Consider the following 27,244-nt stretch of genomic DNA (forward strand, 5'->3'; position numbering starts at 1 on the left):
GGCTAGAGTGGATTCATGTTGCCCACATTAGGGTCAGTCATTGCTTCTCTTGCTCTCTCTAGCCTAATAATGGTTTTGCTCTGGATAAATATTTACTTAGTGGGTTCCTATGTCAAGTGGTGGGGAGACCCTGCCTCTAGTCCCCCTGCTCTGTCCATAGTGGAGCAGCTTCAGCAAGAGATGAGTGAGCCCTACATCAAACATCCTATATCTGTGGTGGGAGAGCGTTTTCTCCCCATCAGGCTGAGGGGGGAATTAAACCTAGTTCTCTCATTCCAGCTGGATGCTCTGCCTGGGCTGAAAGTTACAAGGTGGGCACCACACTTGCTCCTCACCATGTCCTGTGGAGTGAGGCCCCGTATATAACTCATTTCCTTAAAAGGTAGCTTGTCAGCCACCAAGTTCCCATTGGTGGCTTGGAAAACAGGAGCATCCCTGGACTTAGGTGTCTATCTCTGAGAGCTGTGGGGTCTAGCACACACTCCTGGTGTCCTCTTCCCTGGGCTAGCTCAATTTCTCCCTCCCTGGGCTAGCTTTGGGGTTTGCATAAGGAGCATAACTTGGCTTTGGGGTTCAGTGTTCCTGTGGTTTTGCTAGGTGCTGTGATGCTCAGTGTTGCAGTGACTGGGGCTTCCACCCTGAGAGCAGGTCAACAAGACATCTGGGATCAATGCTTGCAGATTGATCCACTAGTGGTTGATTTAGCAGGTCTAATAAAGACCCACCAAATCGACTGCAGATTGCTCTGCAATGGACCCCTGTACTCTGCCCCCAGAGGAGAAGAGTAAGGTAAGTCAAGGGAGATTTTCTCTGGTCGACTCCCTGCGGGGTAGACTCTCCAGTAACTCGACCTAAGGTACATCGGCTCCAGCTCTGTTGTTCACGTAGCTGGAGATGTGTAGCATAGGATGACTTACTGCAGTAGTGTAAACACAGCCCGACACTCCCGTTTTTCTTCCCTGGGTGGCCAGAAGCCCCGCAGCAGCCAGACTGCATAATTACAAAGTTTGCTACAGGGCCTTCTGAGGGGGGATTGTTGCTGCACCAAGTGAAGCTGAACGTGGTTTGGGCTGCAGGGCTAACAGCGCTGAGCTGGGTTGCAGAACTCAGGTGGGTCACAGAGCCCTGTGCTCTGGCCTCTTTCTAGCCCTTTGTTGGTGTGATGTGCCCAGGGGTGTCCAAACTCTAGAAGAGGCACTTGCTGCCTATTTAAAGCAGGCCTGGGCCCCTGCATCACCCTTTCCCTGGCTCAGCATGGAACTCAGGCATTTGGAGGTTTGTAGTTTCCAGAGGGACTATGGGAATTGTGCCATGCTAAGGCATGCTGGGAAAGAGCCCGGTAGTATAAACTGCCTCTCCAAAGGTAGAGAAGGAGTAGTTGGGTTTCTGTCACATGCAGACTACTGGGTCAGACAGCCTGAGGGTGGAGGGGTGTAAACTGGGAGGAGAAAAGGGAAAGATTGCATGGTCACACTGATTACTTTAGACTGAGGGACGATATGGGCCCAAAAAGTGAAGGGTGTTAATGTGACCCCGTGTCTATCCTCTCAAACTCCCTTTTGTCAGGACTCCGAAAGGGAGTGATCATGGGTGGAATAGCCCATCCACTCATCCTTTTGTTCACCAAGTAGGTCTAATTTCTGATAAATCAGTTTTGCTATATTGATTTCCAGTCTCCCACTTTTGTTTACAAAGCATGATCTTAACATACCCCTTGAGTTACATCAGGAAGCCTTTTTCCTTAAATTAAGTCCCTTTTGCACCTTTTTTCCATGACAGTTTATTGTTCAAGGATATTGTGACTTATTAAGAATGTTTAGTTTACACAGTTGAGCTCACAATTAGGATAAATATCTAAGTCTGGTAATCGCAAAAGACCAGATGCCTGACTCGCTGTGGTGGGTCTCAAGTCTGGCGCAGGTGAAAGAGGGAGTGCCCACTAGTGCTAGCGCTCTGGATGTTTTCGCAGTGAGGGGATTTTGGCTGGGCTGGAGCCCTGAGCCTGCACGCTCCATGTGCCGGCCTTGGGCTGCACCCACTCAGAGATGCTGCAGGCAAAGGTCTCTCCCATCAGCAAGCAAAGCTATTCTTGTGGTCTAAAGAGCCCAGCAGCTCAGGATAGCTTCCGTAAACTGGCTGAACTGGTGTGACTGAAAGCCACACCTGGATAATTAAGAGGTCGCTGAGCCTGACATTAATCCTGGGAAAACAATGGGATGGTTGATATGGGACTCAGTTAACAAAGATATAAAGGATGGTAATGTAACTAATGCCCATCAATGTGGGTTTATGAAAATGAATCTTAGACTCATAGAATATCAGGGTTGGAAGGGACCTCAGGAGGTCATCTAGTCCAAGCCCCTGCTCAAAGCAGGACCAATCCCCAACTAAATCATCCCCACCAGGGCTTCGTCAAGCCTGACCTTAAAAACCTCTATTGATGGAGATTCCACCACCTCCCTAAGTAACCCATTCCAGTGCTTCACCACCCTCCTAGTGAAAAAGTTTTTCTTAATATCCAACCTAAACCTCCCCCACTGCAACTTGAGACCATTACTCTTGTCAGGTCTCAGATTTTTTTTAAACAAGATTAACTGTTTGGTTGGTAAAGGTAATAGTGCAGACATAATATACTTAGACTTTTGCTGCGTGACATTTTGATAGAAAAATTAAAACAATACAAAATCAACATGACGCACATTCAATTAATTCAAAACTGGCTAATACATAGGTCTCAAAATGTAATGGGAAATCATCACTCAGTAGAAAGAAAAGGAGTACTTGTGGCACCTTAGAGACTAACAAATTTAAGGTGCCACAAGTACTCCTTTTCGTTTTGTGAATACAGACTAACATGGCTGCTACTCTGAAACCTCTCATCACTGAGGCGGTATTTTCCTAGTGGGGTCCTGCAAGGATCAGTTTTTAACCCTATGCTATGTAACACTTTCATCAATGAGCTGGAAACAAATATAAAATCATCCCTGATCAAGTTTGCAGAAAATGCAAAAACTGCAGAAGAGGTAAATGAAGAGGACAATGAAACAGCCCTGCAAGCCTGAGTCGGCTGGCACAGGCCAGCTGCAGGTATCTAGTTGCTGTGTAGACATATTCAAAAACTCCATTGATATGGGGCCCAAGTCCCGGAAAACTAGGCACTATTCACAACTGTGTCTCAGCCTGCCCTGAAGACAAACAACTCTATTCCATCTCCTAGGTAACCATGCAGCACATAGAGGAAACTGAGGCACGTATAGGATTCATAAAAAATGACAGAAATTTCCCGCTTTGTCACAAACGTGTGAAAACAGAATGATGAAAGGAGGGAGAGGATATCAGAGCAGGAGTAGTTATGCTTAGGGCTGACATGCATGTGAGTAAGGCATCGAGCTGTCTCCCTTTGAATGCAGAACCAAGTGCCTCCTTCTGTGATGTGTTTTGCTCATGGAGCAGGTGGGGTGGATTCACGCTGGGCCACTGCTTCATAGAGTTTAGGGCCAGAAGGGACCATTAGATGTTCCAGTCTGGCCTCCTGTATAGCACAGGCCACAGACTTTCACCCTGTTACCCTTACATTGCGCCCAATACTTGTGTTTGATTGAAGAGTATTTTCCAGGAATGTAGCTAAGCCTTGATCTGGAGACAAGAAGAGCTGGGGAATGCACCAGACCTTCCTTGGTTGACTGTTCCAGGGTTAAGCACCTCACTATTTAAAAATTGTGCCTTATTTCTAATTTAAATTTGTCTGGCTTCAGCTTCCAGCCACGGGTTCTTGTTCTGCCTTTCTCCACGAGATAACAGAGCCCTTTAGTATTTAGGATTTTCTCCCCAAGAAGGTCTTTACACACTGTAGTCAAGTCCCCTCTCAGCCTCCTGTTCGATAAGCTAAACAGATTGAGCTCTTTAACTCTCTTGCTATATAGCCATGTAATCAGCCCTCAAATAATTTTTGTGGCTCTTTTCTTTCCCTCTCCAATTCATCACCAGCTCTGTAAAATATGGACACCAGAACTGGATGCAGTATCTATCACCAAAGCCCCCTACAGATGTAAAAGTCACCTCCCTACTCCTTCTTGCTTCTGAGATTTATATACCCAAAGGCCACATTAGCCCTTTGTTCCACAGCATCCCACTGGGCGCTCATGTCGAGTTGCTTGTCCATGCTGATTTAAGTCCTTTTCAGTTGCTGCTTTCCAGGATACAATCTCTCATGCTGTGCCTGTGGCTCTCTCCAGGTCAGGGTGGGAATCAGAGGCAATGGCTTCTCCCCTGGATTCCCAGACAGGTTCACTCTCTGTGGCACTGGGAGAACTCAGGGCTGCCGTGCCTCGCAGCCGGAATCTGGGCCCCTCCTGGCTGGCGCAATCTATCTGGGAGCCATAGGAAGTTATTGCTTTACAGACCCTGAGATAAGGCCCCTGGGAGGGGGCACTGTGTGCACAGGAATCTCTGCCTGGGGGATCTGGCTGGATGGCCTTTGGAGGAGGGAGCCCCATTCGGGCCTAGGTTTGGGGGTACCTGTGCCCTGCAGGATCACCCTGAGCACCCACTCCCGGATATCCCTGGTCCTCACCCCATACATGATGGGGTTCAACATGGGTGGGAACATCAGGTAGAGGTTGGCCAGGATGATGTGGATAGGGGGAGCCACGTGGTGGCCAAAGCGGTGCGTGAAGAAGGAGAAGAGGGCCGGGGTGTAGGAGATCAGGATGACACAGATGTGGGAGCTGCAGGTACCAAAGGCCTTGAGCCGGGCCTCCCAGGAGGAGAGGTGCAGAACAGCCCGGACAATCAGGAAATAGGACAGACCGATAAACAACGGGTCCCCACCTATGACTAGCAACGCCGCGCTGAGGCCGTAGGCATGATTAATGCTGGTGTCTCCACAGGCCAGCTTCACCACAGCCATGTGCTCTCAGTAAGTGTGTGGGGTGACGTTGGTCCAGCAGAAGGACAGTCTTTTAATCAGAAAGGGGCAGGGGCTCATGAGCAGCGTCCCCCTGGCTATGGCCGCCACGCCTAGCTTGGCAACGAGGTGGCCGGTGAAGACAGAAGTGTAGCGCAAGGGAGCACAGATGGCCACGTAGCGATCCAGGGCCATGGCCAGCAGCACAGCTGACTCCATCATGGAGAGGGAGTGAATGAAGAACATCTGGGCCAGGCAGGCCCCGGCATTGATCTCCCTGGCCTGAAACCAGAAGATGAGAGTAATTTCAGCAGGGTGCAGGTGGAGGCTCCCAGGTCGATGGCTGCCAGCATGCAGAGGAAATAGCACATGGGTCGGTGCAGGGCTGGCTCTGTGGCGATGACTAGGAGAATAGCGCAGTTCCCGACGATGATCACCATGTGCATCGTGCACACGGGCACCGAGATCCAGATATGAGCTTCTTCCAGCCCGGGGATGCCCAGCAGCAGGAACGTGGCAGGGTTTGAAGGTGTCAGGTTGGCAGCAGCCATGGCCGGCCCCTGGTTCTCCAGCTGTGTTCACTGCAGCTCACACTGCCTGTGAATAAGGATGCAATAAATCAGGGAGGGGAGATCAAGCCAAAGGAGAGACCGATTCTGTATGGACGCTGCCCGGTGCTGCTCACGGCACCCTGTGCACTTGGCATTGCTGTCCCTGGAGGAAGCAAGAATGGGGCAGAGAAGTCTGAACCCAGCAACCCTGGGTCTCCTAGTTTCTATGGTCTCAGCGAGGTTGATCATAGAGAGGGTGATGCTGGGGGAACCCAGCAGCTAGACCTGCTCTTAACCTCATTCCCAAACAGGGCCTCATCCCCTGTGTCGCTCTGCATGAATATCCATAACGTAATCCTGTCCCTCCCCTGGCAGGGAGGCCTGGGCTAGTGCTGACTTCACTGGCACCAGGCTTCTTAGCTCAGACCTACTGGGTTCAACGCTCAGGCGTGGGTGCTGTCAGGCTCACACACACCTCACCTGGTTCATCCAGGCACTGGCTTCCTGGGTTCTGCCTCCTCTCAGCTTCCCCTTCCCCGCCCTGGCTAATTCTGCTTTTTATTCGATTAGCCCCCACTTGCTGATGCAGGCTCTCCCCTTCTCCTCATACCTGTGCTGAGCTCACTTGACCCAGCCAGCTATGTCTTCTCTGCTTCTGCCCAAGGAAGGAGCTCCTGCCATTCAACTCAGAATTGGATGGGGAGCAGAAATGAACTATAAAATGTAACACAGACTTCAAGATGAAGGATGTGTAGACAAACCCACTTATACGGCCCATATTCTATAGAGTATAAGAACATGAGAAACATAAGAACGTCCACACTGAGTCAGACCAAAGGTCCATCTAGTCCAGTATCCTGTCTTCTGACAGTGGCCAATGGTAGGTGTCCCAGAGGAAATGAACAGAACTGGTAATCATCCAGTGATCCATCCCCAGTCGCCCATTCCCAACTACTGGCAAACAGAGACTAGGGACATCATCCCTGCCCATCCTAGCTAATAGCCATTGGACCTAGCCTCCATGAATATACCTAATTCTTTTTTGAACCCTGTTATAGTCTTGGCCTTCACAACATCCTCTGGTAAAGAGCTAGATATGAGTCAACAGTGTAACTCTGTTGCAAAAAAAAGCAAACATCATTCTGGGATGTATTAGCAGGAGTGTTGTAAGCAAGACACAAGAAGTAATTCTTCCACTCTACGCTGCACTGATTAGGCCTCAACTGGAGTATTGTGTCCAGTTCTGGGTGCCATATTTCAGGAAATATCTGGAGAAATTGGAGAGAGTCCGGAGAAGAGCAAGAAAAATTATTAAAGGGCTAGAAAGCATGACCTATTGAGGGAAGATTGAAAGGATTGGATTTGGTTAGTCTGGAGAAGAGAAGACTGAGAGGGGACATGAGAACAGTTTTCATGTACATAAAAGTTTGTTATAAGGAGGAGGGAGTAAAATTGTTCTCCTTAACCTCTGGGGATAGGATGAGAAGCAATGGGCTTAAATTGCAGCAAGGGCGGTTTAAGTTGAACATTAGGAAAAACTTCTTAACTGTCAGGGTGGTTAAGCACTGGAATAAATTGCCTAGGGAGGTTGTGGAATCTCCATCACTGGAGATTTTTAAAAGCAGGTTAGACAAATACCTGCCAGGGATGGTCTAGAAGATAATACTTAGTCCTGCAATGAATGCAGGGGACTGGAGTAGATAACCTTTCGATGTCCCTTCCAGTCCTACGATTCTATGATGCTATGTGCTGTGTGCATCGTGGGTCTTCATGTTTAATATCCTAGGGTAACACTCCTGGGTGCAGGTACAGTCCTGCCCAAACCTCCCAGCTCTGCTGGGGCTCTCAGCTCACAGCTTTTAAAGCTGCACCCGCAAAGGGCTTCAAATACAGAGTGCAATTTCCTGCAAGGACCTGGAGAGGGGGGTGTATGATGTATCTGGGCACCAGGAAAGAGGCTGCCAGGGAGAACTCTCACCAAAGCAAGTCCCTTCTCACCCCCAGCCCCGGCTTCCGCCCCCTGACACGCACAGTCTCCTCTGTGTGAGCGTGGGGGCTAATTCCCTGGTTGTTGGTCCAGGTGGATTTTTTGTCCCCATTAATTGGCTGAATTCTGTCCTTAATTATACCCATGTCACCCACTGATTCCAAAGGGGTCGCACAGTGGAAGTGGGACACAATAGTTTGGCCTGGTGTATTGTTAGATCTCCATTTACACACTGGGCAGAGCTGCGGCTGACTGATGTGCGTCTGTCCGAGGGATGAGTCTGTCAGGGGATGTCACTCTGGTCAATATAACTGAGCTTCCCTCCCCCACCCCCGCAGTAATGCAGGAAAACCCTAACCCCAGCCTGAGCTACAGGACACCCAGAATGCCACTGATGGAGATGGATCTTACCTAGGTGCAAATAACAAGGAGGGAGGGGAGTTATTTACAAGGTACAAGGCAGGTGCCTGGGAGGAATAGGATGAAATTAGGGAAGAGAACATGTAGGCTGAAGTTCAGGAGAACTTGATGCAAGTGGGATCAATCAAGCTGTGGGATTACATCCCAGGAGAAGTGATGGGGTCCATAGAACACAAGGAAGTTTAAACTAGGCTGGTCAATACACTAAGATATGTAACAGGGACCAGTCCGGCACTTGCCTCGGAAGATCGGACTGAGTGGATCTTTTCTGTCTTTCTTATGGTCGGGAAATTTCCCTCCAAAGCATGATTCCCTCTCTGGACACTGCAGCAGAGACACAATTAAGTCACAGCATTAATGAATTAAATACTAGCCGAGTACCAAATACAAAAGACTCACCAGGCTCTGAGGCAGCAACGGGGAAGGGAAGGTGTTTGTGGGACGACAGGAGCCTTTCTCCTAGAGGAAACCATCTGTACAAATCTTCCCTTTACAGGGCTTCAATAGCACAGACATTTATAACTGCCGTGTGAAATCTCTATGGAACATCCTCACCAGCTGAGGTGTCCCCAGAGCTCAGGGCTTCCTCTTGAGATTGACTCCAGGGCTTGGGGAATTACGGGGAACTCTGTCTCTGGGTACATGCGGGGGACCCTAGTGGCCGAGCAGATTTTATGGGACACACATGGCTGCACTGCAGAGCTAGCGCAGATTTACAAAGGTAGGGAAATCCAATAGTTGGACACTAAAGCTAGACAAATTCAGGACAGAATAAGGTGGAATCTTGTAAGAGTGAGGATAGTTAAACATCAGAATCCGTAATTTGAAGTCTTGAGAAACATGCTTGATAGTGAAAGACTCAAGTCGATCCTTGTATGTATAAACAAGGGAATCTCACATTAGAATAAGGAGGTTATACTACCTCATTTATTTGTCATGGGTGCCATTACTACTTGCAATATTGGGTCCTGTTCTGGAGTCCACAATTCAAGTAGGATGTTGATAAGTTGGAGAAAATTCAAAGACCCACTAGAATTTTAATCACTGGAAAATCTGCCTTATAGTGAGACTCCAGGAGCCCAATCTCTTTAGCTTAACGAAGAGAAAGTTAAGGGGTCATTTGATCACAGTCTGTTAGTACCTACATGAAGAGAAAGAACATGCATGCACTCACACATTCTACCCTGTGGCCCCAGGCAAGGAAAGCCTAAATATCTTCTTTCTGTAAAAATCCTGGAGGGGAAAGAAAGATTCTGCTGCAAGAGAAGATCACAGTGAATGATGCTTATCACCTGTCCATTAATTAATGAGTTGGCCAGTTCATATGGGCAGTACAGCCCTCTACTGGCGGAAATTGGAATGACTGTACTGCGTGCCAAAGGCACTATAATAGCTAATAATAACAGTGATTCTCCATTATTTACTATGGGCTAAGCACTCTCCACACCCACACAAGAAAACAATCCCCACCCTAGCTAGTGACGTTCTGTTACTCTTTGTTCGGCCTGCCCTGTAGTAGATGACTTCTGGATACCCTTCTGGCTCTGTCAATCTGTTTCTTCACTTCACCAGGTGGCTACTGTAGTTTTAAGAACACTTGATAGAGATCCTGAAGGTATTTGTCTTTGTCTCACTAGCCATCACCTACAGCCCCCAACTAAAACCTGTCCAGCACATCATCAAGGATCTACAACCTATCCTGAAGGATGTTCCTTCACTCTCAGACATGGGAGACAGGCCAGTCCTCGCTTACAGACTGCCCTTCAACCTGAAGCAAATACTCACCAGAACAATACACCACACAACAAAAACACTAACCCAAGAACCAAACCCTGGTGCCAACTCTGTCCGCATATCTATTCAAGGGACACCATCATAGGACCTAACTGCATCAGCCACATCATCAGGGGCTCATTCACCTGCACATCTACCAATGTGATACATGCCATCATGTGCCAACAGTGACCCTCTGCCATGTATATTGGCCAAACTGGACATTCTCTACACAAAAGAATAAATGGACTCAAATCTGCCATCAAGAATTATAACATTCAGAAACCAGTTGGAGAACTCTTCAATCTCCCTGGACACTCAATAACAGACTTACAAGTAGCAATTCTTCAACAAAAAAGCTTCAAAAACAGACTCCAATGAGAAACTGCAGAACTGGAATTAATTTGCAAACTGGACACCATCAAATTAGGCCTGAATAAAGACTAGGAGTGGATGGGACACTACAAAAACTAATTTCCCCCAAGAAGATACTCACATCTTCTTGTCAACTGTTTGATATAGGCCACCTCGATTACATTGGCCTCATTAGCACTACAAAAGTGATTTCCAATCCTTCTTGTCAACTGTTGAGAATAGCCCACTTCCACCTTAATTGAATTGACTCTTTAGCATTGACCCCCCACTTGGTAAGGCAACTCCTATCTTTTCATATGCTGTGTTTTTATACCTCCCTACTGTATTTTTCACTCCATGCATCTGATGAAGTGGGTTTTAGCCCACGAAAGCTTATGCCTAAATAAATTTGTTAGTTTCTAGGGTGCCACAAGGACTCCGTGTTGTTTTTGTTCAGCACCCAACTTTTTTTCACATGGGTGCTCCAGCTCCAGAGCACCCACGGAATCGATGCATGTGATTTGGAGGTGGAAATCCAGCCTAAGTGGATCGAAAAGAAAGGGGCATAAATTAAAACAGCATCTGTGCATTGCTTCCTCTTCGAAGGCTATGAACAGGGGCAATTGCCAGCAGTTACAAGTTACCAAATGGCCCTTTTTGAGCAAGCACATTTATTTTAAGGTGAAAGCATCACAGAGAAAACATTAAAAACCCAGGCATGATAATAAGCTTATCAAAGATCACACACCCCACACCCCCAGCCTTTGATCACACTTCAAAGCCCACAAAGAGTTCACCAGTTAACAGCCTTAGCTCAGAACTCACACCCCATGAATAGTTCAGTCTTTCCCTTATATAGCTTGAGACTTTGTCCTTAAGCCTCAGGGATCAGGCAATCAGCACACAATGGACCTCTCCTCAGGGAGTAGCTTCAAAAGACTGGGTTTTTGCATAATCGGGGAAGGGAAATCCGGATGGCTAGAGTATTGGGCATCTATGATCTCTAAACAATCACGTTCCTGTTCCTCAGTCTCCGGTAAGAGGGTGGCGGGGTTAAGGGAGGGGCAAGACTGTAAGGTGACTTCAGAGTTCTCTAGAAGTTTAGCCTGGTACTTAGCCATCCGAGCCTGGGTGAGCCAAAGGCCTTCCTTTGCATCCAGAAAGGCTCAGACCATATGAGGGGAATATATCTGTATTGTCCCTCCCAAAGTTAGTTTCCCAGCTTCAGCCAGCGTCAGGGCTGTGGCTGCAACTGCCCGCAGGTACGCTGGCCATCCCTTTGCCACTTGGTCCAGCTGCTTAGAGAAATAGGCCAGGGGATGTTTTCATGCTCCCAGCAACTGTGGGAGCACTCCTAGGGCCACCCCCTTTTGTTCATGTACATACAGCTGAAATGGCTTAGTGAGATCCGGGAGGCCCAGAGTTGGAGCTTCCATCAGCTTCCTTTTCAAGATTTTAAATGCCCTGTCGGCCTCTGGGGCCCAATAGAAGGGGTCATGATCTGCTCCTTTTACACAATCATACAGGGGTCTAGCCCACAGTCCAAATTCCGGGATCTATATCCGACAGAACCCCGCCATGTCCAGGAAGGCTCTGAGGCGTTTATGATTAATGGGAACGGGAACCTGGCAGACAGCCTCCTTCCTCTCATTGGAAAGCTGATGCTCCCCCTGCCTTATGTGGAACCCCAGGAATTGTACCATCAGGAGGGCAATTTGAACCTTGCTTCTCGATACCCGATATCCTCGGAGGCCAATAAAATTCAGGAGAGCCACAGTGGCTTTGATGCATGGGGTTAGGCCCAGTGTAGCAATTAACAAATCATCTACATATTGAAGAAGAAGAGCCCCCTCCTCGTTGCTCCACTCTTCCAGATCCCTGACCAAAGCCTGGCCAAAAAGGGTGGGGGAATTTTTAAATCCCTGGGCCAATACTGTCCAGCATAGTTGCTTTTTAACCCTTTTTGTGTCCTCCCACTCAAAAGAAAAGATTTCTTGGGACGAGGTATCTACGGGAATAGCGAAGAACGCATCTTTCAAATTGAGGACTGAAAAATGGGTATACTGGCCTCCTACAGAAGCCAGCAAGGTATACGGATTCAGAACCTGGGGGTGCAGAGTTTTAACCCGTTCATTAACCATCCTCAGATCCTGTACCAAGCGATACGTGCCATCAGGTTTTCGTACGGGCAGGATGGGAGTGTTCCAGGCTGACTGGCATTCCGGGAGGATTCCATATGTTAGGAACCGATCTACAGTGTCCTGTAAACCTTCTCTGGCTTCCCTCGCAATTGGATACTGTTTAACTCGCACCGGGCCTTTTCCTGGCAGGAGCTGAACCTTAACAGAGACTTGATGGGTAGCTTTTCTGGGATCCCCGCTGCCCACACTAGAGGGTACACCCGTCTTCCCACAGGCTCAATTCTGGGGCTTGCATAGCTGAGGCTCAACTGTAAGGGTCATGATCCATGCATTCTCGGGGGGTAGGGTAAGGGTTATTTTATCTTGAGTAAACTGCAAGGTGGCGCCTAGGCGACAAAGCAGATCCCGTCCCAGCAGAGGCCTCGGGCACTCGGGGAGATAGACCAGCTTGTGAGATATAGTCCTATTTCCCAAAGCGCATCCACTGGGGCATACACTGGGCACTTGGTGCCTCTGCCTGTGGCACCCACCTCGGTAAGGGAGTCTGCTACCGGCAACTGAAGGGGTCGATTCACGGCAGTTCGTGCTGCTTCAGAGTCCACTAAAAAGTCTATTTCCGAACTTCCCACCCGCATCTTTACTCGGGGTTCCAGGGGCAGGGCGGTCCATCTCCCCTGACACCCCTATTCCTGTTCCTCCATTGCCATCATAGGGGCGCCCCCCTTTCCATTCCTCTCTGGGCATTCATTCTTCCAGTGTCCCTCTTGTCTACACAAGGCACACTGGTTGCGACCCAGTCATCTCTCCTGTGGGCCCGGACGTCCGTGTCCACGGCCCCTTCCTCCCCGGCCACTTCCCGTAGCGCCGGCCTGTACCGCCGCTACCATCATTCTAACTCGCTTTTTCTCCTTTTCGGCCTCCCTTAGACTATAAGCTCGGTTTGCGGTCTCTAAGATTTGTGCCATGGTCATGCCCATTAGAGCCTCTTTTTTCTGTAACTTTCTCTTAATATCAGGGGCTGCTCTGCTCATGAAAATTCCCTTCATGATTGCCTTAGTTTCCTGATCATCGGGGTCTGCATTGGTGTTCTGTCAAATAGCATCCCTAATATGCTGTAGGAAGGCCCCTGGGCTTTCCTTTAGATCCTGCATTACCTCATACGGTTTTGCCCATTTATTATGTCGGACAGCCGAGTACGGAGTCCATGCAAAAGCAACTGCTTATAGGTGGTAAGCCGGGTCATACCCGCAGGATCATTTGAGTTCCACTTAGGGTCTACTCGGGGGACCTGCTCATCCGGGTCAGGGACATTATTACAATCCTGGTCGTACCATCTCTGTGCCTCCTCCCTTGCCTTGGACACGACCTGTTGTTGTTCGACCTCAGACAATAAGGTGCGCAGGAGGACGTTGCAATCATCCCAATCCGGTTTATAGCTGCTAAGACAGCCCTCAAAAACTGAAATAAACCTACTTGGGTTGGTGGAAAACTCCCCTGCCTGTACTTTGAAAGCAGCCAAATCCATAGGGTTAAAGTGCACATGGGTATAGATCTGCATAGTCGTGGCCAGACGCTCACCCGTGCCAGTACGGGAGATCTTAGTTTCAGTAAGTAAAGCATATAAGCCCACTGTAGGGGCCCTATCAGGCGGGGACATGGGGACCGAAGGGGACACCGTACCTGCCATCACAGTTGGGGTGGGGGTCTGGGGACTAACATTAGCCACTACCGAACCAGTCGGAGTCAAATTACATCACTGTAAGACATCTGATCGATTACACAAAGCCAAAAACAAGTGAGCATACAGATTTTCATTCCATTTCCCCGTTCGCTGACAGAACAAAAGTAACTGGAGGATCGTATTGTAATTAATTGACCCTCCTGGTGGCCACCGCTCCTGGTCCTCTAGTTGATATTGAGGCCAGTCAACTGTACAGTATCGTTTTAATTTATTCTTAGTCATCGGATCCAATCCAAATACCTTCCAATTTGCTAGGATACACTCTAGGGGCGTACACTGTGCCCTCCTTCCCGAGCTCTGTCCTTGTCCCATGCCTACAGGGTATTCAAAACAGAGCAGACAATCCGGATTTCAAAAGGTTCCTACCTTACCCGAAGGACCGGTTCCCCACCGTCGCCTGCGGCACTTCTCCACTTATCAGGCGCGTTGCACCGTTGTGCCCTACAGGGCCGGTTGGGCTATGCCCCTGCGAGGCCCCCGGGAATCACACTGGTGTGCACTGGACGTTGGTCGAAGTCCTCACCCTCCGGTCCCCGCAAGGGATCCGGGCAAGGCTTGTGTTGTAGCCTCTAGCCCACCCAGGGACTCCAAAAACTGTTGCTGGCACAAAAGCCCGAGGCAAGCAACAGCTGGATTCGTTGCCCAGTGTGTGTTGCCCAATAATCACAATGGGGTGGAGAAGTAGAAAAGTTTATTTGAAGCTTCAAGCGGTACAGGGAGACAACAATCTCAAATTCTGCACACCAGTGCAAGCAGTTACACATATTTTATACATTCATTCTTTAGCATACTTATCCAATAGCAAGCTGCCCTGAGTATCCATATAGCCAATCCGGTATACCAGCCAGTTCCCCTTTTTCTTCTTATCATCTATTCCCCCATATATGGAGTTGTTTGTTCAGCACTATCTAACATTCCTGTCCTGCTTGGCCTAATCTTGCTCCAGCCAGTCGGCGCCTGCAATACTCTGTTGCAAACTTCTCAGCGTGACCGCTGTGAGTATCTCTGGGCAGAAAAGGGAAGGGGGGGGCCATCTGGGCCTAGAGCGAGGGGGCTTCTTCGACACTCGTGGTCTTCCATCCCCTTGAGTTACCTAGTGGCCATGCCCAGTGTCCCCAACAGCAACAAGGTAAGGGCTACGTGTTAGGAGAAAGATCTTCTGAATGGAGCTGAGTGGGGGTCAGACTGCATTTGTTAAGGCCAGAGAATCACACCAGGGAAAAGGAGGCTGGAAATCAGGGTGGCTAAGGGCACTAGACCTGGGTTCTATTCCTCACTCTGTCACTGAACGGCTGCAGGACATTGGGCATGTCACTTCCCCTCCAGCTCTTTGTCTTGTCTTCTTCTGGGCAAGGACTGTCTTTTACTAGATGTTTGGACAGCCTCCAGAACAAGGGGGCCCTTTTTTTATTTGGGGCCTCTGGGTGCTTCTGTACAATCCACATGACATTCTCATAAGCAAACTAGCGATATGTGTTCTAGATGAAATTACTCTAAGGTTGGTACTCAACTGGTGGAAGAACTGCACTCAAAGACCATGGTTCACTGTCAAACTGGGAGGACATATCTGCTTAGTTCCTGCAGGGATCTGTCTTGGGTCCCACACTAATCAGCATTTTCATTAATAACTTGGATAATGGAGTGGAGAGTGTGCTCATAGAATTCACGGACAACACCAGCCTGGGAGGGGTGGCAAGCACTTTGGAGGACAGGATTAGAATTCAAAATGACATTGACACATTACAGAATTGATCTGAAATCAGCCAGATGAAATTCAATAAAGAGAAGTGCAACGTACTACACTTAGGAAGGAAAAAAAATCAAATGCAGAACTACACAATGGGGAAGAACTGACTAGGCAGTCATACTGCAGAAAAGGTCCAGGAGGCTAAAATGGATCACAAATTAAATATGAGTTAATAATATGGTGCAGTTGCAAAAAAGGCTAGTATCATTCTGTGGGGTATTAACAGGAGTGTCATATGTAAGCCACAGGAGGTAATTGTCCCGCTCTATTCAGCACTGATGAGTCCTCAGCTAGAGTATTGCATCCATTTTGGGAATCACACTTTAAGAAAGAATTGGACAAATTGGAGAGATTCCAGAGGAAAGCAACAAAAAATGATAAAAGTTTTTAAAAACCTGACCTGTGAAGAAAGGTTAAAACAAACCCGAGCATATATAGTCTTGAGAAGAGAAGACTGAGATGGGACCAGGTAACAGTATTCAAGTATGTGAAAGGCTGTTATCAAGAGGACTTTGATCAATTGTTCTCTATGTCCAGTGAAGGTGGGACAAATAGCAATGGGCTTAATCTGCAGCAAGGGAGATTTAGGTGAGATATTAGGAAAACCTCTAAGGGCAGTTAAGCTCTGCAATAGGCGTCAAAGGGAGATTGTAAAATCCCTGTCACTGGAGGTTTTTAAGAACTGGCTGGACAAACCCCGGTTGGGGATGATCTAGGTTTTCTTGGCCTCAGCACAGGGGGCTGAACTAGGTGACCTCTTGAGGTCCTTTCCAGCTCTTCATTTCTCTGATTCTGTGATTCTACATCTACAGGCAGAATCCTGTTCTGCTAAACATTTACACAGCTGTTAGAAGCGTTTTACTGCTGATATGAGCTAGGAATAAACAAACTGCAAGGAGTTCAACACTCTGTGAACAGCTTGATTCTTTGGGCAAATCTAATTTTGCAATTTTGTTTCCTGAAAATTGAAACTCACCATCTTCTGATTCAATTTGAGCAAGTAAGAAGTATGACATTTGAGCTAAGGGCAACCAGGCCTCTTTTACCAGATTTTAGATGCCTAATGTTAGGAATCCAGATGTGGGCTTCTTTCCTTTTTCATCAGAATTGCTCTCTGCTCCTTTTGCACAACCTCTCTGTATTTGTTTCTTGCATGGCCCAGCCCTCAGTTCTCCATTTCCCACCCTGGCTCTCCATTGGATTGTTTCTCGCATCTCTGCTCTCACAGCAGTGTCTCCTAAGCAGAAAGAGACCTAACGATATTCACTTTCAAGCTGAACCTTCATACCAACAAGCCCATGGTAACAAAATCACATGCAGCAGATAACAGACACAATCGCACGTACACACTTGGGGACCTGAGACTAGAACCAGGCACCCTTTGGCTCCAAATCACAGGCCTGTAGCACATGAGGTGAAAAAATAACAACATCCCCTGCAAGCCATGATGACATTTGGTCCATTATCCTCTCTGTGGGCCCAGCTGAAGGAAGGCAATGTAACCTGCTCACTTTAAGCTCGTACATTGCATCACGCCTGATGTGAAGCACAGCACGGTGTAATGCTTTGGGATGACTCTGGGGCCTGCTTCTCATGTTCCATGTTATAATCCAAGGAGGTATCTTGCAGCCAGGCGAAAAGGGAGTTCAGGCTCAAACAGTTAATTTGCTGCTACACTTCACCACCTGAGTCAGGGTTAAAGTCATATTGACCCTGGGCTCCCTACTGGCTCTGAGCCACCTGCTTGGATCCCCAGGGCAGCAGTATAAATATCCGTGTCTCAGCCCTGGTCAGTGCAGATTCCTCACTGCCTGCCGCTCTCCACCCAGATCACAGGCAGAGATTCCTCACCCCCGGCCGGGGCAGGAGCCTGGTGAGTCGATTGCAAGAAACGTTTGGGTTCAGGGCAGGTCTCCGGCATTCAACAGGGTTCAGTGGGATGGGGATAGTGATTAGAGAGGCAGGGATCTGCAGATGGGAGGCTAATGCCTTTGGGAGATGCAGCTTCTAGGCCCAAAGCTAGGGGGCATGTCACTTGCCCACCCAGGGGGACACACAGCCATTTTCTGACCTGCTCATTATCATTTAATATTTATATCACCAAAGGTGCCAGCTGGGCTTAGTGCCCTTTGTGCCATGTGCTGCCCAAACACATGCAAGAGAGAACTCAGTCCTGGCTTTCCGACGGATTCATAACGTAGCCCCTTTTTGACCCAAACGGCCAGTCAAATTTTGGGACCATTGGAAATTCCAGTTCAGAGTAGAAGCTAAATCAGTGGTTCTCAACCTCATTTGATCGGACTCCCCTTCTTTGTGTCTGTAGTCCTTCATGCCCTTCTCCCAAGTACATATACTGCCAGCCAGCTGTGAAGGCAGAGTGGAGAGCAGTGGCTGCTGGCTAGGTGCCCAGCTGTGAAGTTGTAACCCACACACCTCCTGGGTGTGGTGCTCTGCCCCATCTAGTGGCACCGAGACCACTTAGAGAGCGAGATTAATGAGTTTGCTTCACAGCCTTAAGTAGCAGCCAGTTGGCTTTGAGCTCATGCTGTAGAGGCTCATGCACTGAGGTCCCTGGTTCGATCCTGCCCACCGATGCCTGGGATCTGTCGGCGTTACAAGGGCAGTGCTGCGCCAGTTAGTAAGGGTGGCAATGTGAAATTTTTCACAGCAGACTAGAGTGACCAGACAGCAAATGTGAAAAATCGAGAGGGGGGTGGGGGGTAATAGGACCCTATATAAGAAAAAGACCCAAAAATCAGGACTATCCCTATAAAATCGGGACATCTGGTCACCCTACAGCAGACTTAGCGCTTCATTGCCACCCTTACTTCTGTACTCCTGCTGCCCCACCACCCCACACCCAGGGCTGACAGCTGGAGTCCTGCCACCTGGGGGGTGAGTGATTGGGGGGTAGAATAGTCAGAGCCCAGGTGGTGGGGCTCTGTCTGTCCCCTTTATCCTCACCGCCTGGGTGTACACGGCCTTTCTGCATGAGCCCCAGCCACCCAGGGCTGACAGCCAGAGCTCTTTAAAAAGCCCCCACAGAGCTTGTGCCTCCTTTGACACATTCCCACACCCTGCTCCATAGTTTGAGAACCGCTGAGCTAAATAGATCAAGCTCCTAAAGTCTATCATGATAAGGCATGTTTTCTAGTCCTGTAATCATTCTTGTGGCTTTGCTCTGAATCTTTTCCAATGTACTGACATCCTGCTTAGATTGTGGTACCAGAACTGGACACAGGATTCCAGCAGTTATTGCACCAGTGCCAAATACAGGAGTAAAATAACCTCTCGGTTCCTAATCTAGATTCCCATTTATGCATCCGAGAATTGTATTTGTCCTTTTGGCCACAGTGTTGCAGTGGGCACTCATTTTCAGCTGATTATCCACCAAGACCCCCAAATCTTTTTCAGAGTCACTGCTTCCCAGCATAGAGTCCCCCATCCTGTAAGTATAGATTGCGTGCTATGTTACTAGATATATACATTTACATCTAGTGTTGGCTTGCGCTCAGCTCACCAAGCGATCTAAATCAGTCTATATCATTGACCTGACCTCTTCGTTACTTACCACTCTCCCAATCTTTGTATTGTCTGCCAGCTTTATCAGTGATAATTTTACGTTTTCTTTCAGGCCATTGATAAAAATGTGAAATAGCGTAGGGTCAAAAACTGATCCCTGTGGGATCCCACTAGAAACATACCCATTTGATAATGATTCCCTATTTACATTACATTTGGAGACCTATTTGTTAACCAGGTTTTTAGTCACTTGATGTGTGCAGTGTTAATTTTCTATCTTTCTAGTTTTTTAATCAAAATGTCATGAAGTATCAAGCCAAATGAATTACAGAAGTCTAAGTCTATTGCATCAACACTATTACCTTTATCAACCAAACTCAAAAAAAGATATCAAGTTAGTTCAACACGATCTGTTTTCTGTAAACCCGTGTTGATTGACATTAATTATATTAACCTCCTTTATTAATTGAATCTCATATCAGCTGCTCCATTATCTCACCTGGGATCTGTCAGACCTACAAGCCTATAATTACCCAGTCATCTGATTTACCCTTTTTAAATATTGTCACAACATTTGCTTTCTTCCAGTCTTCTGAAAATTCCCTGGCGTTCCAAGACATCTTGAAAATCAATATTAATGGTCCAGTGAACTGCTCAGTGAAAACTCTTGGTGGCAAGTTATCTGGAGCTGTTGATTTAAACATTTCGGTGGTTAGTATCTTCTGTTTAATGTCCTCCTGAGATTCTAGTGGAATGGAAAGAGTGTTACCATATAATATGACCACATCATCTGTCTGTTTGTTTTTTGTCCTCACTGTAAAGTTAGGATAGGAATAGGATATTTCTTTCAATGCGGCAGGCAAATAGCAGCAGATAGATAGACAAGGGACTAGGAGCCTGGACTGTCTGAGCTCCAGTCAAGACTCTGCAACTGACATCCTGTGTGGCCTTGGTTGAGTCCCTAAATCTCTCTATACCACAGTTTTTAACCACCAGAACTTTATTACTTTAATTAAATATTGTCCATATTAGTGGTTTTGCTATTTTTTAGAGGCGTGCTTGCAACCATGGGGGACAGTGCAAACAACTGGCAAAGCAGGTGGAAGGAGGTCTAAGGATTCCACTCCCTTCTGACAAACTGCTGCTACGAATCCCACAACGTGCAAAAAGAAAAGGCCCAGAATACACAGAGCCCAGCAGTGAAGCAAAACACCATGGGATACTCACCCAGAATGCTGACCATTTACGCTGCCCAGCCATCGAGATGCACCGATACATACTGAATAAGAAAACAGTTGACAATGTGCACACAGTCAGTGTGTACTATCTAATATGCACCACTTAGAGTGAACAAACTCAGTGCAAATTAACTCCCCTGTGTAGACAAGACCGAAAAGGACTGGAGTGTGGATTAAAGGAAAGTAGGTGTAACACCTCCCTGCCTGGCTCATCAGAACGGTTACCATCTGAACTGAAGAGGTAACTCTGTTAGGTGGGAGCAATAGTAGGCTCTTATCCTCCAGTGGACCAGTCACTAGAAGGGAATGTGACACACATTTGGCCAGTGTGATGTACAGGCTTGGTCAGCTGAGCACATTCAGAGACCATGCAGGAAAGTGTTATGAAATGCAAGGGGCAGATTAAATGAAAGGTAGGACTGTCTGCACCAATGGCGTGCAAAGAGCTGCAGAGCACTCAGTCAGGGCAGTGATGCAAACCACCAGGCAGCTCTTTAGACAACAGGCTGCCATTCGAGCCCCGACTGCACAAACTGGGGGTGGGCAAATGTTAATGTTAATGTAAATGTTAAGCCCCTGAATTGCTTTGCCGGCTCACTTTGCCTGAGCGGTGTAACTGACACATCTCATCAGACTTGTACCGCCTTACACCTCTGCTTCTGAATTTAGCCCTCAAAGTTCAGCTATTTTTTCCCTCTATTTGTGGCCTTTACAGGTTTGGTGTCTGAGACTGCAAGCTCTTTAGGGCAGGGTCCTTGTCTGCTATATGTACTGCAAAGACCCTTGCATTATTGTCATTATTTGTGTTACAGCAGTGCCAAGAGCTGCGAATCAATGATCAAGCCTCCTTTGGGCTGGGCTCCGCACAACCAAAGTCCCGGCCTCGAAGGGCTCACCCTCTGGGACAAAGATAAGGCATGAGAGGCAGAAGAAACAGATAAAAACATGAGTCAAAAGAGGGTGGGTGGATGAATAGGTAACAGAATTAACATGTTATGCATAGTAAATAGCAATCAGTTCCAATGCACCACTATTATGTAATCATCTTCTGCCACCTGTCAGGTAGACTTTTGGGTACTAGAAAACAAATTCATAATAATAATAGCAGGTCTGGTTAGAGTAGGGAACTGTCAGGACTCCTGGGTTCTATTCTGCTCTCTAGTACTGATTTGCTCAGTGCACATGGCAAGTTGATGATCTTCTCTGTACTTCAATTTCCCGATCAGTAAAATGCACATATTTGCATTGCCTTTGTTACTTTATATAGTGAAAATCTGTACATCGATGGCTCCTCAACTCAGATGTGGGTCGTGAGTGCTAGTTCAATGATATTTGTAAATCACTTTTGGGATCCTGTCACGAAGTGACAGGCTGGGTGCTCTGGCACCATCTGAATGAAGTCAAACAGGACTCTGGGGCAGCGTCTCCCCTCAGGGCATCTGTCACCAGGGCAAGAAGTCTGCTCTTCTTCCACACCTCCTGGGTCTGACCTCGGAGCCCCTGTGAGCTCCCTGCAGCGAGTCCACCTGAATGGGATACCTGGGGAAGCCTCACATGCCCCCAAAGGGACCCTGCACACCAACTTTGCAATCAGCAGGGACCCAGCCACCATTGTAAAACAGAAGGGTTAATTAGTCATTGGGAATACAGCATAGAACAGATCTTGTTAGCACAAAAAGCAGGAAGTTACAGCAAAGTTCACCTTGAGGGGGGATCCAGAGCCCTGCGTTCTGCCCCCAAGTCCCAAACCAGGAGACGGGCTCGCTTCCAACAGCCCAGCCTCCATCACTCCCAGCTGCCCTGCCTCCCTGCTTTGTATCTGTCCTGGGCAAACAGGTCACCTGGCTTGCACCTCTCCTTTTATTCTCCAACACCTTCAGCTGGCTCCTTGCAGAGGATGGGCTCTGGCTATCAGTTGCCAGGATACAGAGTGTCACCCATTGTCTGTGCCAAGGCAGCCAGTTTGCAGTCACACCTGCCCTCTAGGGGTCTCTGTAATGATCACACACCCCTGTCCCACCACTAGATACTTGAGTAACACATAGGGGAAACTGAGGCGCACAGTATTCAGAGAAAACATTAAGAACATTCCCACTTTGTCACAGATCCCCAGAGGAAAGGTGCTATAGAAATCCAAAGTACTTCTCATTATTGATGGCATATGATATTTTCTTTGTCTATAGGGAAGGGACCCTGGGTGAATTCAGACAGGGAGCCTCGTCACATCATGTCAGCTCTCAATCAAACCAGCTTTCATCCTGCCTCCTTCTTCCTGATTGGCATCCCAGGCATGGAGGAGCTGCACATCTGGATCTCCATCCCATTCAGCCTGATGTACATCGTCACACTTTTCGGAAATTTTACCTTATTATTTGTCATTGTAACCGAGCGAAGCCTCCACGAGCCCATGTACCTTTTGCTGGCCATGCTGGCCATCTCTGATCTAATATTGTCTTCCTCTACAGTGCCCAAAACTCTGAGCATATTCTGGGCACATTCCAAGGAAATCTCTTTCGATGCCTGCCTGACCCAGATGCTCTTTACACATATTAGTTTTATTGCTGAGTCAACAATCCTGCTGGCCATGGCGTACGATCGGTATATTGCCATATGTGATCCCTTGAGATACACGACTGTGCTAACACATTCAGTGATAGCCAAAATAGGGCTGGTGGCTCTAGCTAGAAGCTTTTGTGTAATGTTCCCAGCACTTCTTCTCCTTTGGAGGCTACCGTACTGCGGCCACACCATTATGCCTCACACGTACTGTGAGCACATGGGCATAGCCCGGCTGGCCTGTGCCGATATAGCTGTCAACATCTGGTATGGTTTTACTACAACTCTTTTATCACCAGGATTGGATGTTGTGCTCATTGTTGTGTCTTATGTTCTCATCCTCAGGACTGTCTTTAGGCTCCCGTCAAAGGACGCCCGGCTCAAAGCTATTGGGACCTGCAGCTCCCACATCTGTGTCATATTCATGTTTTACATGCCAGCGTTCTTCACCTTTTTCACACATCGGTTTGGCCACAACGTCCCCCACAACATTCACATCCTACTGGCCAATCTCTATGTGCTCCTTCCACCCATGTTAAACCCCATTATCTATGCAGTGAAAACGAGGCTAATTTGGGAAAAGATGGTCCGCCTGTTCTTCAAGGCAGGGCAGCGGTGCTGAATGCTGCAACTGGGATGCTATCCCCTTAGAAATAAACCAGATGGAAATTGTGGGCTCCAGTGAGGCCCTTCAGGAAATGGCAACTTTGTGTTAGACCATTTTAGATGGTCTCTTTCTCATCTCAGGCTCCATGATGTAGCGTTTGCTGATCAGAGGAATTGTGAGACTCTCCTAAGACTAAAGCATGGCAGTTAGAAAACAAAGAGAAACAGATTTCAGAGTAGCAGCCGTGTTAGTCTGTATTCGCAAAAAGAAAAGGAGTACTTGTGGCACCTTAGAGACTAACAAATTTATTAGAGCATAAGCTTTCGTGAGCTGTAGCTCACGAAAGCTTATGCTCTAATAAATTTGTTAGTCTCTAAGGTGCCACAAGTACTCCTTTTCTTTTTAAAGAGAAACAGAGGATCACAAATGTGAAGCTGGTAGGACCTAAGGACCAGATCTTCCATGTGTGTAAACCGGCATTGCTCCATTAAAGTCAGAGTCACTACGCTGATAAGCACCTGCTGAAGATGTGGCCCTTACTGTATTTCTGAGAGGTACATTTTTACCTACATTCTGCCCTGCTGAACTCTATGTTGGGTCATGCCTTTTACTCTTGTATCTCAAAGTTTTCAAAAATATTGGACTTGTTTTCTTAACTATAGACTTGGACAGAGCCAGGGTTGGCCTTCAGGAAAATAGCACCCTGGGCTCTCACCCCCTCATTGGCCCTGGGCCCCACTGCCTCCTCCCAGGGCTTAATTTGTAATGAAAGGCCCGGCACAAATTAAGCCCTGCACAAGGTGCCTGCAGTAGAAAGTCCAGTGGGGAGGTTTGTGTCAGGCCGGGATCCACAGCCAGCCAGCATGTCTCTGGGGCATCCGGACTCCTGTGGAGCCTCTGGCAAAATAAAAAGCTGCTGCCCTAAATAGAATCCCTGAGAGAGGGTTTGCAGTGAATCCTCTCTGGGGTGCTGCAGCCGAGGTGTGATTTCGCTTCCCTGTACCAGCAGGAGGGGAATCGGGCACATGGTCTGATGAAGATGAAAGAGATGACCTCATCTATGTGAACTATGCACCTGACAAATAGAGACAAGTAACCCGACAGCCAGGATTTTCCATCAAGGGGCCTTTCAGCTGTCACTGCACCCCCATTAAATCAGTTAAGGGTGGTTTTGAGGGTGCATGGAATGCAGGATTGGGCCCCACATGTGGCTCCCCAAAATGGTTCCTTTTGACAATCCATTTACCGCAGTCCAGAAGTAAGAAGAGCATCTGTAAATACTTATTTGGCGCTTTGAAGCACCTACCAGATAAACATTCCCATTGTACAGCCCCTTTTGTGTTCAGCTCTTAGCTGAATTCCACCATAAGGATCTGATGGGAGGTGTTAGCTCTTCCTATCCAAAATATTTTCAATTCTTTTCATTTTTAATTAAATGTTTATTGAAGACTTAGGCTGTTATCTAAGATAACTTCGCACCTGAAAACTCTATGTTTTTTGCAGATAATAACTTAGAAATTAGCTGTTGATTTTACTGTACACACACAAACCCACAAAAATATTTCCATTGATCATAATTGAAATTTACAGGAAGAGAAAGCAAGAAAAATGTTGCTTGAGAACCTGTCAGGCCACGTCTACACTTGTGAGCTTGCAGCTGCACCACTATATGATCACTCATGTAGCCACTCCGTGCCTATGGAGAGGTCTCCCTTTGACGTAATTAAACCACCTCCAACGAGCGGCAGTAGCTATGTTGGTGGGCGAAGCTCTCCTGCCGACATAGCGCTGTCCACACTGATGCTTCTTTTGGTGAAACTTATGTTGCTCCGGGGGTGTATTTTTTTCACACCCCCTGAGTGACATAAGTTATACCAACAAAAGTGTAGACATAGTCTTAGAGTCAAAATCCAGTAATTTAGACTCTGAATTAGGCTTTTACAAATGGACTAGTGAATTATAACTCAGCAAATCATTTCTGGGTTTAGGATATTTATTTTGTATATCTTGACACTTTGTGGTTTTTGCAGTCCTGTTGGTCCCTGGATATGAGAGCCACAAGGTGGGGGATGTGATGTCTTTTATTGGACCAACTTCTGTTGGTGAAAGAGACAAGCTTTCGAGTGCCACAGAGCTCTTCTCCAGGTCTGAGTGCCTATAAGCTCTGTGGAGCTCAAATGCTTGTCTCTTTCATTCATAGAATATCAGGGTTGGAAGGGACCTCAGGAGGTCATCTAGTCCAACCCCCTGCTCAAAGCAGGACCAATCCCCAATTTTTGCCCCAGATCCCTAAATGGTCCCCTCAAGGATTGAACTCACAATCCTGGGTTTAGCAGGCCAATGCTCAAAGCACTGAGCTATCCCTCCCCCCATTCACCAACCGACGTTGACCCAAACAGAGATATTACCTCACGCACCTTGTCTCTCTGTGTATAAAAGCTTGAACTCTTTGAATCTCAACTTCTACTGTCATTAAACAATTATCTGACCTCCCCCCATTAATTTCCCACAACTGTGAAAATTAAAATTTATAAAAATACCAAAAAGCTTAAAAACAAACAGTTGATACTACCCATCAAAGTTATAAGAAACTAAAAACTGAATTCTACCAAGTCTATTTATAAGCCACCAGAGCAGCAGGGTGGAAGTATGGGGCGGCAGTAGAAGGATGGGGCGGGAGTCTATCCCCATTAGACCTCTCAGTTTAAGGGCCTGAAACTTGATGTCACACTCACACATTGAAGTCAGAGATGGGAGTAAAAGAAAGGAGTTTCCTTATTCTTGGTGTGCAGCGCTTTGACCAACAGCTTAGCCCAGGCCTTGGGCCAGGAATGTCAGTATCCTGTGAAGTACAACTGTGGAAACAGAAACAGTTACAAACAGAAAGCCGGAGGGTGGGGATAGGCGATCAGGGATTGAAAGACAGGGAGATGGGTTTCAAAGCGGTCATAGCAGGCAGGCCGCACCGACCTAATGGTTAATCTGCCATTAGAACTCCAGAGCCACTGTGCTGGGCACATCCTCCCTGGGACAGGGCACAGCGTGCTACTCCCCTCCCCACTGTGACCCCCATTCCTGCTCCTGTAGGCCCCAAAAAGAATGACATTGTGAGAAAGAAAGGGGTAGTTTGGGTTAAGTTTGTAGCATCGGTGCCGGAATGGGGGGTGGGGGTGACGGGACAGGGGTCATGGTCACCATCGACACAGGCCCGCAGCCCATCCTCTTCCCCTCAAGGTTCTGCCCCCCGGCCAGGCTGACAGCTGGAGCCTGGCCGGGGAGCCCGGGCAGCAGGGGGTGCTGTGCCGCAGACCCTCCACCTGCCCAGGGTGGGGGAGAGGCAGAGAGCAGCCCTGGCCCATGTCTCCACCCCTGGGGCCCCCCAGCCAGGGCAGGTGGCAGGTCTGCAGCTCCTAACAACTGCCTGGATGCATGGCTCTTACCATGGCCGGGCTGTGGCTCCGAGGCTCCGTCCCCCATCCGGAGCCGGGTCAGGGTAAGAGCCATGCATCCAGACAGCTGCCGCAGAGGCAGCTGTGGGGAGCCGCGAACCCTCCACCTGCCCTGGGTAGGAGGCCCACAAGTCGGGGGCTGCTCTTGGTCGCCCCACCATGGGCAGTTTGAAGGTCCATGGCTCCCGGCCCGCTCCGACTTAGCCAGGGCCGGGGCCTCGGGTGCAAGAGGCAGAGGTACGGCCACAGAGG

At 48.0% G+C, this 27,244-nt stretch overlaps 2 protein-coding genes across 3 annotated transcripts; one reads left to right on the forward strand and one right to left on the reverse strand.

Moving 5' to 3' along the window:
* Nucleotides 1-687: 687 nt before the first annotated feature.
* LOC119860936 (olfactory receptor 52B2-like) lies at nucleotides 688-25,739 on the forward strand. Of its 2 annotated transcripts, none has more exons than XM_043503974.1 (3): nucleotides 688-1,627; nucleotides 19,731-19,853; nucleotides 22,564-25,739. In XM_043503974.1, exon 3 carries the CDS (start codon nucleotides 22,608-22,610, stop codon nucleotides 23,556-23,558), a length of 951 nt encoding a protein of 316 aa, XP_043359909.1. In that variant the 5' UTR covers nucleotides 688-1,627; nucleotides 19,731-19,853; nucleotides 22,564-22,607; the 3' UTR covers nucleotides 23,559-25,739. The 2 variants fall into 2 exon arrangements, 1 of the variants encoding a protein (XP_043359909.1); XR_006277524.1 differs by lacking the exons at nucleotides 688-1,627; nucleotides 19,731-19,853 and adding an exon at nucleotides 19,869-20,621 and having other exon boundaries at nucleotides 22,564-23,778; nucleotides 23,960-25,739.
* On the reverse strand, nucleotides 4,388-5,457 carry LOC119846261 (putative olfactory receptor 52P1). Its single transcript, XM_038379678.1, is given in 2 exon segments — nucleotides 4,388-5,205; nucleotides 5,208-5,457. Coding segments are annotated over 2 exon segments (1,068 nt in total).
* Nucleotides 25,740-27,244: the final 1,505 nt, after the last annotated feature.

This window comes from Dermochelys coriacea, chromosome 1 (assembly GCF_009764565.3).
Source record: "Dermochelys coriacea isolate rDerCor1 chromosome 1, rDerCor1.pri.v4, whole genome shotgun sequence".
NCBI classification, from domain to species: Eukaryota; Metazoa; Chordata; order Testudines; family Dermochelyidae; genus Dermochelys; species Dermochelys coriacea.

Coding starts and splice junctions, on each gene's coding strand:
- LOC119860936 (XM_043503974.1), top strand. CDS start 22,608: ATGTCAGCTCTCAATCAAACCAGCTTTCATCCTGCCTCCTTCTTCCTG.